This window comes from Trichomycterus rosablanca, chromosome 1 (genome assembly GCF_030014385.1).
Source record: "Trichomycterus rosablanca isolate fTriRos1 chromosome 1, fTriRos1.hap1, whole genome shotgun sequence".
Taxonomy (NCBI): domain Eukaryota; kingdom Metazoa; phylum Chordata; class Actinopteri; order Siluriformes; family Trichomycteridae; genus Trichomycterus; species Trichomycterus rosablanca.
In genome coordinates, this window is record NC_085988.1 from 18,153,066 (window position 1) to 18,170,841 (window position 17,776).

General features: G+C 40.7%; 1 protein-coding gene across 1 annotated transcript in view; it reads right to left on the bottom strand.

Moving 5' to 3' along the window:
• Nucleotides 1-420: 420 nt before the first annotated feature.
• Nucleotides 421-17,776, bottom strand: part of LOC134319337 (probable C-mannosyltransferase DPY19L4) — a 29,305-nt gene continuing 11,949 nt past the window's right edge. The window contains exons 7-20 of the mRNA XM_063000447.1: nt 17,226-17,368; nt 16,475-16,598; nt 16,098-16,232; nt 15,879-16,010; nt 14,655-14,756; nt 14,498-14,571; nt 12,440-12,598; nt 10,700-10,819; nt 10,063-10,183; nt 8,954-9,010; nt 8,743-8,825; nt 3,960-4,092; nt 2,203-2,361; nt 421-585 (exon numbers count right to left, since the gene is read on the bottom strand). Of these exons, the coding sequence (XP_062856517.1) occupies nt 421-585; nt 2,203-2,361; nt 3,960-4,092; nt 8,743-8,825; nt 8,954-9,010; nt 10,063-10,183; nt 10,700-10,819; nt 12,440-12,598; nt 14,498-14,571; nt 14,655-14,756; nt 15,879-16,010; nt 16,098-16,232; nt 16,475-16,598; nt 17,226-17,368 (1,707 nt within the window). The remainder of the gene's footprint in view (nt 586-2,202; nt 2,362-3,959; nt 4,093-8,742; nt 8,826-8,953; nt 9,011-10,062; nt 10,184-10,699; nt 10,820-12,439; nt 12,599-14,497; nt 14,572-14,654; nt 14,757-15,878; nt 16,011-16,097; nt 16,233-16,474; nt 16,599-17,225; nt 17,369-17,776) is intronic.

Genomic DNA, 17,776 nt, shown 5'->3' on the forward strand with positions numbered 1-17,776 from the left:
TCGATAGGGAAGGAAGGAAAGTAAGTACTGCTGGTAGGGAAGGAAAGAAACTATAAAAAGTAAAATAAAAAAAGCAGTATGGCAGAGCACAGAAAAAAGTGATAGCTAAGTGATTAAGAACTAGTAAGCAGAAGGTTGCCGGTTCAAGCCCCATCATTGCCAAGTTGCCACTGTTGGGCCCCTGAGCAAGACCCTTAACTCTTAATTGCTCAAAATCATGTTCAGTCATAATTGTAAAAAACAAGGGGAAAAGAAGGAAGGCTTGTTATAATAAGATAATGAAAAAAGAACTGGTGCTGGTGCAGAAGTAGAAGTAGAGGCTGGCACTAATAAAAGGAGTAAATAGAGTTGGAGATGTTCGCCCTGCATACATCAGTCAGTACTGAGAGAAAAAGAAGTCATTAGCAAGGTGGACATCAGTCAATACTGGAAGGAAATGATGGAGTTGACTTTGTAGACATGGTAGGAGCGATTCCAGAAGACTCGTGTGAAGTAGTTGGTGTATGGAGAGTAGTTCATTTTGATCTCGTGACAGAATCGGCCATGCTTGGAGAAAGTGTACATCCCCCCGCTGTCATGCACCACCTAGAGTCGAGCGGGGAAATAACACATACATCTAAAAAAATGTTGTTACTTTATCAAATACAATGCAGAAGATGTTACCAGTGTTAACACGATAGAAACCAGGGCCAACTTTAGTTCTGCCCCTTTGGTTACTTAATTATGAAATTTAATTGATAACTGGGTCAATTTAACCAGACTAGACACACGCAGGTTTGATCACTGCCATTGAAAATTCAATCCTTGTTTAAATAAAACATTTCCAGCAACGTAATAAAACTCTGGAAAAAAATGAGGAAAACACAAAATAATAATGGATCAGTCTAGAAAGATGAACAAAATCATTTCTGTTGGACTTCTGCGAACCACAGTGAGCGCTATTATTAAAATAGGGAAAAGCTTAGAACAGTGTTAATATTCCCAAATGTGGCATGCCTTCCAAAATAGCTGACTGACAACATACGAGGGATCTTCAAAAAGTTTCCACACTTCTTTCCTGCATTTTTTCCAATTTTCCTCCCAACCTAGTCATATCCAATTACCCGATTGCATTACGCTTCCCCTCTACTGATGCTGATCTTTACTCCTGATTGAGGAGAGCGAGACTGACACACGCCCCCTCCGACACGTGTGCAGTAGCCGACTGTATCTTTTCACCTGAATGAGGCGAGTTCATATGCGGATCAGTGCAGGCACCATGCAGGTAAAATGTTTTGAGGTCCAGTGAGTCAAACGTGGAACTTTTTGGAAGATATATGTCTTGTTGTATGTTATATAAAGCTGGGAAAGTTTGCAGAGAACATTTGGTTGCATTTGCTGCCACAAAGGTGGCACAAGTAGTCGGTTATGTTAGGGGGCAACCTTTTTTTCCATGGGTGATACAGTATACGCATTGTGTAACCTTTTTTCTTTAATAAAGTAATAATTTAACTTGGGTTTCATCATTTACACTTACATTGAAGGCATTTAGGGGCCCATGTTATTGCTTCTATTGCTTCCTTTATAATTAATTAATTAATAATATTAATAATAATAATAGGTTCCGTCAGGTCGAATCTAACTCCTTGCAACCATATGGATGGTGTTTTTCCAGAATGTCCTGTCTTTGGGTCATCAGGCTTCTAATGGCTTGTTCATTGTTCCTCCAATTGCATCCATCTATCTTGTTACTAGCTGTCCTCTTCCTCCATTACCTTCAACTCCTCCAAGCGTAACTGTATTTTCCAGTAAACAGGTTCTTCTCATAATGTGTCCAAAATAATAATGATTCCATGTAGTTATCTGGGCTTCCAGTGACAGGTTTGGTTTGATTTGGTCAAGGATCCGCCAGCACCAAAGTTTAAAGACGTCAATATTCTTACAGTCCCATTTTTCTTATTGTCTAGCTTTCATGTTCAAAACATTGACCAAAATATATAATGTAATATTAGTAAAATAAAAATGATTCCAGCATGATTTTGCTAAACATTTGTGTCTTTAAACCTTAAAATTGTACATCAAGTAATTTTTTAAACAATATTACATTCTATTGGTTGGTTAATGTGAATGTGTTTGAAATATAGTTCAGCTGGTGTTCATGTACTGATTCATTAATCTGTATATGGGATTGATTGGAGTGTGTGTGTGTGTGACTTAACCCACATGGCCGTTAGCATAGTCGAGCAGGTCTTTTATCCTGCAGCCTCTAACAGGACTGATCTCGTTACACAGACTCTCTTCGATGACGACGTAACTCGACTTCTGAGCTGTCAGCAGTTTGTAGACGTCCTCAGCTGAGCGCAAAGCGTATACCTGATACGTCTGTAACACACACCATATATACACAAACACACACACACACACACACACACAAGATACAGTATGTTTATCACCTGATCAACACACACATGATACAGTATTTTTATCACCTGATCAACACACACATGATACAGTATTTTTATCACCTGATCAACACACACGAGATACAGTATTTTTATCACCTGATCAACACACACGAGATGCAGTAGACTGCATGCTACACCAGCTGACTTCTCTGCAATTTCTGTCTTTTAAAAAACTATTTGTCCTGTTTATAATTCTTAAACAGTATGTCTATAACAACGAACAACACGTTCAACCCCATTACTGAGGATTGATGGTACAGCACTCTGTGGACTGGAGCTCCAGAGAGGATAATTGGAGCTGCTCGGTGGGTGGTAAAGATGACATTTAATCAGATCGACAGTAGCCAATTAAATTATATTTTTAGTGTTTCAGAAAGTGAAATAATGACAATTAACTCAGTGCCCATAAAAAGGGTTAGTTTGAGTGTGGTTAACTGACATTAAAGAATTGATACTGTTTCTGTTTATATATTTTGATCCAGCTAAAAAGCCACAATAGACATATAAAATAAGTGTGATCCAATTATTTATTATTTCTAACAACCGCAATCTTAAATCTCTGACCATTTTTTTGCTGTTTTATTTAAAACAATTAACAATTTAATAGTAATTATTAGTAAGAGTCATTTTAATAGTAATTAATAATTAATAAGTTAATAGTTTCTAACAAGCCCAATCTTAAATCTCTGACAATTTTTTATGCTGTTTTATTTAAAATAATTAATAATTTAATAGTAATTATTAGTAATAGCCATTTTAATAGTAATTAATAACTAATAATAGTTTCTAACAAGCCCAATCTTAAATCTCTGACATTTAAATGTTTATTAAATGTTTAATTTTTATGTGGTGGCAGGAAGCACTTATCACCTGTTTTAAGCTGCAGGGCTGATGCAGTGTTTTAAATTGCATAATAGTGTTCTATGTAGTGTGTCAGCATAGTAACTAAACCCTTAGCTTATTAAATGAATTTTTCACACCTACTAAGATCATGTGCACAACTGCACAAATCTGACAAACTAGAATATGGATGTGGCAGTTAAATACGCTAACCTAAGCAGCTTTACACAGGTTCAGGGAAGGTGTGTGCTAGTCTGCAGCTCTCCTGGGCCTGCATGAGTGTAGGATATGCAAAATTGGAATTCAATTAATGATCAAATTATTAATGTATGTAAACACACTCTGTGTCTCTGTAGTTACCACAGGCTGATTCAGCTCGGGTGATTCTGCATGTGCAGGCAACCCCTGCATGCCTGGCTGAACTAAAAACAGCTTCCCTATGTAGAGATGATTCGTAAATTGTAAATATGTGACCCCCTCCACACCCTGACCTTTCTTCTCAGAAGCGGACTGCAGATGAGCGTTCCTGTAAGTACATGCTTTACAAATAGAGACGGGTGTGAAATTCAATCAGCGGACCGTTAAACGCCTCCTGAGTTGCCAGGTGGAAACACACTGAGACATACACATCACATTCTGTTACCACAACAGCGATAGACAGAGGCGTTCACTCACGCTCTCACTCCTCTGCAGCAGGCTGAGATCAGTGTAGAGGGGCAGACTCACGACCGGCCAACCCGTGCACACCTTCACTGTTCCGGACAGTGCAGGACTCGCCGCAAATACGGCAGAGAGTGGAGCCTGACTTCTGCAATACAGAGAGAAGAGAAAGAAGTCAAAAGTTAAATCCCTTAACCTTAAAAGTCTTTTTGGTTGCCTGTTATTGCAAATGTGTCATGCTGAATTACAATTTTATTCATACATTCTCTCTCTTTTTCTGCCAATTTAATGTAGCCAATTAGTCTTCTGCTGTTTGGGACCCCAATTGCATCTGAGAAGGGGAATATATGCCTGACACACACTCCCTCCAATACACATTCGCCCATACTTTGGTGGATTGTGTGAGGCCAGTCTTGTGCATGGAGAGTCATGCGCTGATCTCTGTGTTCCACTATTGTACAGGTGCCTCGGTATACTAACCAAGGTCCTTACACAGCTTCCTCAATTTCCTTCGGGATTAATAAAGTATCTATCGCCGCTCAGGTGGCGCAGCGGTAAAAAGAAACGCGCTGCAACCAGGGCTGGATTCTGAGAACGTGGTATCGAATCCAGCCTTGCTTTACCGGTTCGAAGCTGAGTGGCTATATGAGCAACGACTGGCCGGTTGCTCATATGGGGGGTGGGACAAAGAACCGGATGTGGGTCTCTCTCTGTCAGAATGCGATTGCGTTCTCTGCCGGCTGATTGGAGGCGCTTACACAGAGATGGGAGAGGGTGCCCTTAGGGTGTGTCTCTCCGCATGCAACGCTAGGTGGCGCCAAACTCGTCAATGTGTGGGTGGCAAAGATGCATCTGGCTGCTGCTCGTGTTTCGGAGGGGATACGGGTTAGCTTCAATCACCTCCGTCAGGGCAGGGTTCGGCATAGACAGAGAAGAAGCACGATGCTAATTGAACAATTGGATGCGCTAAAAGGGGAGAAAAAAATAAAAATAAAATAAATAAATAAAAAAATAAAGTATCTATCTATCTGTCTATCTATGGCCCCGCCCCTTTTTAGTCCAGTCTTTTTTTTCACCCAGTAGACTAGTGGACAATTGTGCCTGCTAGGGGGTGCCCACCCGACAGGTAGCAGAGCTGAAATTCGAACTCGGGGTGTGCTACCAGAATATCACGCTGCACCACATGGATGCTTATTTAAAGCAATTTGAGTAACTGATTGTTAAGAGCCTTGCTCAGGTGCCCAACAGCGATAACTTGTGAGTCTTGAACTGGCAACCCTCTGATTACTAGTGCAATACCTTCACCATTGATCTGCCACTGCAGATCACAACTTTACATACAAGGATCCTGAATAAGTAATTTAATACACAAGTTGTAAAACATGTTAAAAACAGGACCTTGACTCATGAGCTGAAGTTAAATCTACTTTTTCTATACACGTTCCTCTTGCTTGTGGCTGATCGGAACAAGACTTCACTTTGCATCACAAGTCACACCTTACCAAGATTACTACAAAGTAAAATCCATTATCTACGGATCTCCTGCCACCCAAACAGTGTTGACTGATTTTTTTTTTTCTGTGCAATCTCTTTTAGTGCAGTATATTTTTGTAAAATAATATACAGTGTATCACAAAAGTGAGTACACCCCTCACATTTCTGCAGATATTTAAGTATATCTTTTCATGGGACAACACTGACAAAATGACACTTTGACACAATGAAAAGTAGTCTGTGTGCAGCTTATATAACAGTGTAAATTTATTCTTCCCTCAAAATAACTCAATATACAGCCATTAATGTCTAAACCACCGGCAACAAAAGTGAGTACACCCCTAAGAGACTACACCCCTAAATGTCCAAATTGAGCACTGCTTGTCAGTTTCCCTCCAAAATGTCATGTGATTTGTTAGTGTTTTTAGGTCTCAGGTGTGCATAGGGAGCAGGTGTGTTCAATTTAGTAGTACAACTCTCACACTCTCTCATACTGGTCACTGAAAGTTCCAACATGGCACCTCATGGCAAAGAACTCTCTGAGGATCTTAAAAGACGAATTGTTGCGCTACATGAAGATGGCCAAGGCTACAAGAAGATTGCCAACACCCTGAAACTGAGCTGCAGCACAGTGGCCAAGATCATCCAGCATTTTAAAAGAGCAGGGTCCACTCAGAACAGACCTCGCGTTGGTCGTCCAAAGAAGCTGAGTGCACGTGCTCAGCGTCACATCCAACTGCTGTCTTTGAAAGATAGGCGGAGGAGTGCTGTCAGCATTGCTGCAGTGATTGAAAAGGTGGGGGGTCAGCCTGTCAGTGCTCAGACCATACGCCGCACACTACATCAAATTGGTCTGCATGGCTGTCACCCCAGAAGGAAGCCTCTTCTGAAGTCTCTACACAAGAAAGCCCGCAAACAGTTTGCTGAAGACATGTCAACAAAGGACATGGATTACTGGAACCATGTCCTATGGTCTGATGAGACCAAGATTAATTTGTTTGGTTCAGATGGTCTCAAGCATGTGTGGCGGCAATCAGGTGAGGAGTACAAAGATAAGTGTGTCATGCCTACAGTCAAGCATGGTGGTGGGAATGCCATGGTCTGGGGCTGCATGGGTGCAGCAGGTGTTGGGGAGTTACATTTCATTGAGGGACACATGAACTCCAATATGTACTGTGAAATACTGAAGCAGAGCATGATCCCCTCCCTCCGGAAACTGGGTCGCAGGGCAGTGTTCCAGCATGATAATGACCCCAAACACACCTCTAAGACGACCACTGCTTTATTGAAGAGGCTGAGGGTAAAGGTGATGGACTGGCCAAGCATGTCTCCAGACCTAAACCCAATAGAACATCTTTGGGGCATCCTCAAGCGGAAGGTGGAGGAGCGCAAAGTCTCGAATATCCGCCAGCTCCGTGATGTCGTCATGGAGGAGTGGAAAAGCATTCCAGTGGCAACCTGTGAAGCTCTGGTAAACTCCATGCCCAGGAGAGTTAAGGCAGTTCTGGGAAATAATGGTGGCCACACAAAATATTGACACTTCAGGAACTTTCACTAAGGGGTGTACTCACTTTTGTTGCCGGTGGTTTAGACATTAATGGCTGTATATTGAGTTATTTTGAGGGAAGAATAAATTTACACTGTTATATAAGCTGCACACAGACTACTTTTCATTGTGTCAAAGTGTCATTTTGTCAGTGTTGTCCCATGAAAAGATATACTTAAATATCTGCAGAAATGTGAGGGGTGTACTCACTTTTGTGATACACTGTATATATATTTTTTTTTTCTCTTTAGTGAAATAATTACATATGCTGCTGTTTTTGCTAATGTCTTGTCTTTTGCCTATGCCCTGTTATGTCTAATTGTGTTGAATAATGTCTGTCTTCCCTTGTGTAATTTGTTTCTAAAGTACTGTGACACTGCAATTTCCTTCGGGATCAATAAAGTGTTATCTTATCTTATCTCGTATCTTATAATGTGCATTTCTTTCCCAATTTGTAATTAAATTATAATAATAAATTAGCAATTTGTCCATATGATGCCTGTTATGATGTACAAAAAAAGCAGCTCTAATTTGACAAAAAACGTTTCTTTACTCTTGTCACAAATTAATTAAAAACATATTAAATGTTTTGACGCCCCCTAAAGCTGACCTAAAGACCTGCATCCTGGCTAATATGACATGGTTGCCAACTTTCCTTCTATATAGTGTCGTTGCCAGGTGCTTTGAAGGCAGTTGTAGTGTAGTGGTTAAGGTTGCTGGTTTAGGTTTAGGTACTTGACTAGTAATCGAAAGGTTGCTGGTTCAAGCCCAACCACTGCGAGTTTGCCAGTGTTGGCTCTTGAGCAAGGCCGTAACCCTTAATTGCTTAAACAATATAATGTCACAGTACTGTAAGTCGCTTTGGATAAAAGCGTCCGCCAAATGCCAAAAATGTAAATGTAAATGTGCCAATCAAAAACATGAGTGGAGCAAGCCAAGCATAAAGCACACATATACTGCTCCGATTCAGAGAGCATTGCACCAATTGTCATGAAACTTCAAAGGCACATAACATAGGAGGTTCATAGGCTAGAACAAAAATATGGTGTAACTGCAAGCCTCTGGTGAATCGTTCATCATCAATAATAAGCTATTGCACTTCACAACAAGCCCGTAATCACAATATATACTGATATTTAGATATGCTCAAAATTAGATATGCCCCCCCCCCCCAAATATAATGATGTAAAATGATAAATAAACATAATACACTTTCTATATTTGTGTAAAGTTAGGATTTGTCAGTGTTTCCATCAGTTGCTAGGATGACAGGAATGTTTTAGAATGCCCCAACCCAGAATCCAGGTAGATCTTGTCGCCCCCATTTTTCAATTCATGGCTACGTCCTTGCTTCACAAACAATGAAAACAGCTCTGTTTCATTTACATTTGCAGCATTTAGTAGGTGCTTTTATCCAAATTGACTTACAGTTATGACTGATACAATGCAAGCAATGCAGGGCCCAACAGTGGCAACTTGGTGGTGGTGGGGCTTGAATCAGCAATCAAGAACTTTCTGATTACTGGTCCAGTACCATAACCTGTGAGCTACCACTTCAAATGCTCTGGTACATTTATACTATACATGAAAATACTGTATTGTGTGTATACTGGAACAAAAAATGAAATTCTGAAAACATATTCAGATTCAGCACAACAGTTTGCTGATATGCATACGTCTTTGTTACAAGCAAAACAACGAGCTAATGTGAACACACATAAAAACTCAAGTGCAGCATCAACTTGGAATCAAATTTACCTAATCCAGTTCATGAGCTCGACCGTATCAGGATCATAAAACTCCTGCACCTCTGTCAGCTCCAACAGCATTTGTGGGAAATACTGACAAGACAATCAGTATGTTTAACACGAAAACACACACAATTCACTCAATGTCGGTTTAATTAAAAACATTTGTTTAATATCGACTGTAACGGCTGTATGTTTACTGTAACAGAACACAATCTCACCTCTCTCCATAAGCTGAAGCCAATGATGGTTGGTACTGCTGTGCTCAATATCATTGCCTAGTGAAACAAGGACAATAAACAATAAATAATAATATGGCTTCCATCCATCTACACAATAATCTAGATACACCTTAACCCATCCATTCCTAAATACACTACACGGTCAAACGTATGTAGACACCTGACTATTGTTGGGCATCCCACTCCAAAGCCATAAATGTGTTCAATAGGGTTGAGGTCTGACCTGCAACTCCATATGAATGTCTGGCATTTCTGTTTCTGTGAATCCATCATGTCAGTAACACTGTCAACATGGTCAGTTGCTGCAGCAGAAAAACATCTCGTCATTAATGGCCCACCTCCATTTTTGACAGTGGGGACAGTATCCTTCTGGTCATAATGGCCAAACAGTTCTAGTTTTGATTTGTCACTCTATAGAACTGTGTCCCAGAACTCTTCAGGCCTATCCAAATTTCGTCTGGTGTATTCTAGTTAGGCCATGAAGTCCTTGGTTACTGAGTGCTTTTATGGTTGTTCCAAACTGTATCAGGCCATCCTGTAATTCCTTTATAGTACAACTGTTTATTATTGTTTTGGTGAGGTTGCTAAGGTCTCTGGATGAAATTTGGGGCCTTCACCCACAGCCAGGCAGACTTCCTGCAGCACCATGAGTTTAGAACTTCCAAACAATACTCCCAACATCGTCTCTAGAAATGTTTAAAGTCTTGGAAATGTTCTTACACCCAGTGCGACAAAATTATTTCCTCTCTTAGCCTTTGTATCATGTCCTTAGTTTTTACCATGATTGCAACACGCCTTCAATATTTGAATCTCTGGGTGGTTCTTTGAATATTTTCTGTTGCAACTGTACCTTCACCCATCCAGACCTTTAACCACACATTCATTCAAGCATCTAGTCATAAGCGTATGTAGCAGTATAATAAAGCTGCCTTGCTCATGAACAGGATTCATACACAATGTAACTTCCCGTGACTTTAAAATCCATTTTAAAGATGCACAGTTGCATTGCATTGCATTTCTGTTTATTGCAGTGCATCTAGGAACACTGCTGGTTAAATAAAGCATAAATAAAGAGCAGTGTGCATTACCAGCACTACAGGGTGAATCGACTTTAATCTGACCCATCTGAACACAGTCATCCAAAGCTCAGGTGAGCACACACCAAATGCAGTGAACATACACAAGTATGGAGTCCAAAGATACTTCACCCTGCAGAGAAAGAGACAAAGAAAGCAAGAATTTTAATAGAGTTTATTATTATTTAATTCTCCTCGCGCAACAAATAAGAGCTTAACCAATATACTGTATAGGTAAGCTAATTATATTGGTCAATGCTAGAGTCTGATCAAGCGGTGTTTTTGACCTGACCAGGCATCCAATTAGGCAGTTGGCTGGGGTTAAACTGCTGCTGTACAACTGTGACCTATGCTTTCCGGTTCAAATGTTTGCACTAGTGATGGATGATTTGCTCTCTATGTGCTATACCGCTGTTAAAATCCACCACAGGTCAACCGAACTACAGTTTGAATTTCATAATCTAATACAATGCAATCGGTCATCAAAGCTCAAAATAACAAAAGCTGTTAGTGTTGCATAAAAAGGCTTCTGAAAGAACAGAATCCAACAAATTCTATTCTTGTTCGAAATAACATCTGGTCCTGCAAAACTAGCTAGGATAAAGAATGTGTTTAGTGGTATAGTGATGGGTAATGAAAGTGTTAATACCCCTGAAACATCATGGCGAGAGCTCCGAAAAGCAGAGTGTGGAAAACGTGGTAGATCACCTCCGGTCGCTGTCCAATCCGGCCATCCTCCATCCGTACGCTGCCCTGAAACCGCTCCCCACTGTATATACACACCAAGAAATTCTCAGAAACTAGGTTTCCCATGATTCTTGTAAAACAGCCACTTAGACTCAACAGGACGGTCAAAAACAATCAAGCTTTACTTAATGATCCGTGAAAGGTTGCATGACTCAAATACCATTTTGTCCCTAAATTTATATTTTAGAGGATCTACGAAACGTATCTGATGGGGATGAATACTTGGAAAATTAGACAAAAAACAGCACAATGATTGGCAGGCAAATAATTATTTGAGGGTGGTAGACAGTGGGAACTCCTTTCAGGATTGGACTGCAGCGATGGGTAAGATAGCATTATATAAAGAACTGTCATATAAACCATTTAGAAGCCTTGTATATTGACATTAATGGGGTGCTGGGGTAGCACAGTGGTCTATTAAGCTAGCCTATAGCCCATCACTGCTGGGATCTCAGCTGTGTTGTCGGCCAGCCAGGCATCTACACAGACATGATTGGCTGTGTCTGGGGAGGGAGATAGAACAGCATAGAATATAATGCTTTTATTTATCCTATATACAAATACATGTGTACAGTACAATAAAAAAGTGTTTTTTATTCATAAATTTCAGCGTGTTTGGAAGCTGTGAGAGCAGGGTCAGTCATTGCCAGGCACCCCTGGAGACAACAAGGTTAAAGAGCCGGGATTCAAACCCACAATCTTCCCATTAATAGCATAAAGCTCTACCCACTACATTTACATTTTACATTTTCAGCATTCAGCAGACGCTTTTATCCAAAGCGACTTACACAATGAGCTGAACACAATGAGCAATTGAGGGTTAAGGGCCTTGCTCAGGGACCCAACAGTGGCAACTTGGTGGTGGCGGGGCTTGAACCGACAACCTTCTGTTTACTAGTCCAGTACCTTAACCACTGAGCTATCACTGCCCTGTGATAAGCACTAGGCCAGTGTTTCCCAACCACTGTGCCGCGGCACATAAGTGTGCCGTGAGAAATCATCAGGTGTGCCGTGGAAGATTATCCAATTTCACCTGATTGGTGTTGTGTCTGCCTGTTTATTAATAAATCCAGTTCCACACCGTTATATGAATTCTATAACTTTTTCTTTATTAACTCCCGTTACACTCATTCACTCATGCACGTAACACACACCGAAGCCAACTAGTGGTAAACCACACTTACTGTTTCTCATACTGGCTATATCAAAATAAGAGTCTCACTAAAAGTATATAACAGAATATTACAATTGGTAATCTAAGCGAGCGGAGTGTAGTGACAGGCAGAACAATTACATTCTCTTCCACTAGAGAGCAGTACAACTTCTTGGTGGTGTGCCTTGTGATTTTTGTAGCGTCAAATATGTGCCATGGCTCAAAAAGGTTGGGAAACACTGCACTAGGCTACCAATGTCCCTACAGTGGTAGGCCAAAACCATCCAATGGATTGGTGCTTTGTTCAGGGTATTCCTGGCTTGCACTCAGCATTTCCCATGAAACCAGACCTGCAGCGACCCTGACCAATAATAACAATGTTAATCATTAAAACGGACATTGCTAATCCAATAACACACAATAACACACAATCACAATCACACACACACACACACACAATCACACAATCACACACACACATATATATACCTGAGTCTTCTGTAGATGGTTTGCATGGTTGAGAGCACACAGACAAGCAGCACGAGCACATAGAAAGGCAGGACAGAGGTGTGGGTGAGCCGTAGGAAGAAGTCCTGCCCCGGTGCCTGAAATCCCTCCTCACAAAGCAGAAGGTTTGGAATGAACTCCCTAACACACACACAAACAGAAAACACCTCCTACTCACTATTTGTTCTGGTTTGCTTAAAGGTGCTGGGTATAACCTCAGGATTTGAGATCTTATAGGTAGAAATACAGAATGTTTTGGACAGCATCTTATTAAACGTCATTTTGGAAAGTCAGATGATAGATACATAGATAATTTAATATTTGGAATTTGTAAGCCATTACAAACAAACCCCATTTCCATAAAGTTGGAAAACTTTCTAAAAACTGTAATTTGTCAAATTGCCTGAACTTTTATTTAACTGATAAATGTACAAAGTAAAGTTTTTAGTGTGATGCCTACAACACACTTAAAGTTAGGACTGAGGCAAAAAAGACTAAGGTAACAAGTAACACTGTTCTGGAAGGTTCCACACTTCCACAGTTTAACTGGTAACAGGTGAGGTCATCAAAGATTAAGTATTAAAAAAAAAAAAGCATCCACATTCCACTAGCACACCAGTGCTGTGATTCTGAACTCCCCGAGTTTAAATCTCAGCTCTGCTACTAGGCAGCTGGGTGCCCATGCTATGTGGGAAAAGACCAGACTAAAAAGGGGGCGGAGTCTTAGATGCTGTGTAAGGACTCTTGATAGTAGCGCGAGGTGCCTGTTCTGAGATAGAGGAATGAGGAGGTCAGTGAGTGACTCTTCATGAGCGAAACTAGCCTCACGCATGAATCCACTGAAGTATGGGCAAATAAGAGGGGTCATGGACCACACACGCAAATACACCGATCAGCCATAACATTAAAACCACCTCCTTGTTTCTACACTTGCTGTCCATTTTATTAGCTCCACTTACCATATAGAAGCACTTTGTAGTTCTACAATTACTGACTGTAGTCCATCTGTTTCTCTACGTACTTTTTTTTTAGCCTGATTTCACCCTGTTCTCTAATGGTCAGGACCCCCACAGGTGGGTCATTCTCAGCACTGCAGTGACACTGACATGGTGGTGCTGTGTTAGTGTGTGTTGTGCTGCTTTGAGTGGATCAGACACAGCAGCGCTGCTGGAGTTTTTAAACACTGTGTCCACTCACTGTCCACTCTATTAGACACTCCTACCTAGTTGGTCCACCTTGTAGATGTAAAGTCAGAGACGATCGCTCATCTATTGCTGCTGTTTGAGTTGCTCATCTTCTAGACCTTCATTAGTGGTCACAGGAAGCTGCTCATGGAGAGCTGTTGGCTGGAAATATTTTTGGTTGGTGGACTATTCTCAGTCCAGCAGTGACAGTGAGGTGTTTAAAAACTCCAGCTGCGCTGCTGTGTCTGATCCACTCATACCAGCACAACACACACTAACACACCACCACCATGTCAGTGTCAGTGCAGTGCTGAGAATGATCCACCACTCAAATAATACCTGCTCTGTAGTGGTCCTGACCATTAAAGAACAGCATGAAAGGGGGCTAACAAAGCATGAAGAGAAACAGATGGACTACAGTCAGTAATTGTAGAACTACAAAGTGCTTCTGTATGGTAAGTGGAGCTGATAAAATGGACAGTGGGTGTAGAAGCAAGGTGGTGGTCATAATCTTATGCCTGATTGGTGTATTTTTATTCACTGAGAATATTTGCTATTTTTATATGTTTTATCCTGGTAACATCTAATCTCCCTTTTGAACTGTTTTTTTTTTTTTATAAGAGCATGCTATCACAGCGTAAATCACCCCGATCTGTCTACATCACCTTAGGTTACTGCACCTCAAATCAATGTAAGATGTTTTCATACCTGTAAAAATGTAATAGCATTTTTAGTCAATTTAATACATATTTAAGGACCTGCAGAGCCTCAGGGGAGGTGAGCTAAAGGTTTACTAAATTGAAATTGATCTTGTGTGAAAGTGTGCCTGTGTCTGGATGATTTGCTTTACACTCACGTCGTCGTATTCAGCCCAAACTTGACCTCCAGAAATTTCAGCATGAGATCACTTTGACTGCCTGGAACCATTTTCTATAAATAAAATAGAGAGTCTCCATAAAAAAAATAAAAAACACTTCATATCAAATACAAGTGAATCAGATTCACATTCTCACCGTGATGAGGTAATTAAACGTGATGCCTGTTGTAAAAACCAAGTAGAGGTGCAGGACAATCTTTATTAGTCTCGCAACCAAAGGGCCCATCTTCATATTTTGCTAAAAGGACAAAAATGCACAGGTAGGGGTAGGGGTAGGGGTAGAGGTTAGGTGTTTGGGTAAACATTTCTGTGATTTTACATTTCATTTGCATTTATTAGAGACTTGCTTTTATCCAAAGCGACTTACAATTGTGACTCTTTGATTCAATGCCAGTGATTGAGGGTTAGGGGCCTTGTGTAACCTTCCAAACAATATTCCAGTACTTTAACCCATGAGTAACCAGTGCCATGGAAAAGATGTTAATGTTTCAAAAAAGTCAAAAAAATTGTCCTACATAAAGCAAACAAATAATGCAAAGCTGAAACAATCAAATTTGGGCTGATTGTCTGACATTAACATTAGCTGATTGTTATTAAAACCTGTATGGGTACAGGTGGATTTTTGCCTCCATTCTTGTTTGATACAAGACATCAAATGCTCAACAGTCCATGGTCACTGTTGTATGATTCTTGTCTTAATGATGCACTATATATTTTCAATAGAAGGAAGGTCTGGACTGCAGGCAGGTCAGTTAAGCACACACACTCTGTATCTATGAAGCCCCTCTGTTGTTGCCTGTGCAGAATGAGGCCCCTTGCATTGTCTTAATGGCAGCATGTGTCTCTTTAAAAGTCCAATATACGTCTCTGAATCAATCGTACCTTCACACATACGCAAGTCACCCAAGATGCACCCGCATACCATGATGTTGGCTTTTGCACCTTTTGCTGATTCATTTATTTGTTTCATTATATTTTATTTATTAGGATTTTAACATCAGGTTTTACACACTTTGACAGGACAAATAATTACTGGTTATACAAGATTCATCAATTCACATTTTTCACGGACAATTTTGTATCTCCAATTCACCTCACTTGCATGTCTTTGGACTGTGGGAGGAAACTGGAGCTTCCGGAAGAAACCCAAGCAGACACAAGAAGAAGCACCATTTGCTGATAACAGCAGTATTTAAAATTCTTTTTTTAGTTTGCAAAACTTGCTTTTGAGAAAAATGGCTTTGAAAAATCAACCCAGGCACAATATGATCTAAAGCAGCTGTAACATACAGTATACTAAGTTAACAAAATGCATATAATTAATGTAACACACACAGGTCCTTCTCAGAAAGTAGGTTACCTGCAGGTATTTGGCCAGCGTATTGGCTATAAGCAGACTGAGTAGAGGACAGGAAAGCAGACTCGGCTTCTGGTACTGCAGAACATAGGCCAGCAACAAGGAGCTCACGTATACTTTATGTACATCTGCTGTCTGAACGGAAACAAGAAATACACGAGTAAATTCACCTGACGGGGAAATAAAGGACTTATTATAAAAGTATAAGTGTGCTCTGTGCACCTTGCGAGCTGGTACAAGGTCAAAGCAGTCAAGCAGTAAGAGTGCGACTCCCTGGACAAACAACACGTAATGACTGTGCTCCCACATCACTATGAAGGTGAAGGTCGTCACACTCATCAGCAGGTAACAGAACATCTGAAACACATCACAAGCATGAAGACATCACTGCAGGACACTGATAAAACTTATAGTACACAGGAAGCAAGACGTTTCATTATAAACATCAGAAATACAAACATTTTGATATTACTGCATAATACTACTAGTTCATAAAACATACATAAAATGAGCTTAAGTGTAAGTGTATTCACTGTGTCGCCTGTGTTTTGGTCCTGCTGGTTGTGTGTACAGGTTGATGTGTATTGATGAAATCTCACCTCTGTAGCAGAGCTTACGCTGTTGCTCAGAAAGCCTGTTAGTGCCACTACTTGGCATGAGAAGTAAGGCAGAGCCCAGTTGTCTCTCAGAGGAATGGCGTAGTCTACCTGAGTGGTGTCTGGCCTGAAAAGCAAACCGAGCAGAGAAAATGATCTACATATTATTAAAGTGGAATCAGAAAAAATACAATGTCCGTTGTAGTTTAAAGTTATACAATATATGGCCAAAAGGTATTTGGGCACCAAACCAAATTGTATTTATTTATTTATTTATTAGGATTTTAATGTCATGTTTTACACACTTAGGTTACATTCATGACAGGACCGGTACTTAACCGATTTATCAGTGCACAAGTTTAATATCAAACACAGTCATGGTCAAATTTGTGTCTCCAATTCACCTCACTTGCACGTCTTTAGACAGTGGGAGGAAACCGAAGCTCTTGGAGGAAACCCACACAGACACAGGGAGAACAGGCAAACTCCACACAGAAAGGACCCAGTACGCTCCACCTGGGAATCGAACCCAGGACCTTGGTGCTGCCCACCAAGCCACCGTGTCGTCCTGAACACCAAGAACTGTTCTACTGTTTCTGTTGGTCAGTTGGAATTAAGAACCACAGAACTGGCTAAGCATCATTCAGAGTGTAGCTATGTAAGCCCATATTAGCCACACTCGTGCCAATGTGTCAGTTACGTAGTCCATTCAGCTTAGTAATGGATTTAATTCATATTTCTATGTCATTCTGACCTGTTGATGATGTACCAGGCCACTGCCAGCATGCCCGCAACCCAGGTTCCACTCATCACCCAGCTGCAGACGAACAGAGCCGTCACATAGACGGCCTGTAGTGCGAACACCACACCAATGTAGAAATACACCGGCTCAATGTCCTGCAGCACAGAGAAAGAGAAAGAGAAAATTAAAACCAGACACTCTAGCACAGGGGTGTCCAATGGTCTGAGTCTAACTGTGTTAGCTTAGTAAGAGAAAACTGTGGTGACGTAATCACCATAATCGCTGTCTAAGTAGTGCTAAGTGATGTATTATAAGTTTGATGTCTTATAAGAATCCTCTTTACTTAGAAAGCTGTCTAGGTAGGCAGTAGACAGCAAGGCAGCTCACTAGGTTTTGATTCCAAAATGAATTTCCACTTACCATAGATGCACCATAGGGTGCACCTGATCCTGTAAAAGTATCTCGTATTTGTTTGCTGTTATAGGACCAACACGGTCACTCAATCCTTCTTGAAAATTTTCTCCTTACTAGCTCCTTAATTCTAATATATACACTGATCAGCC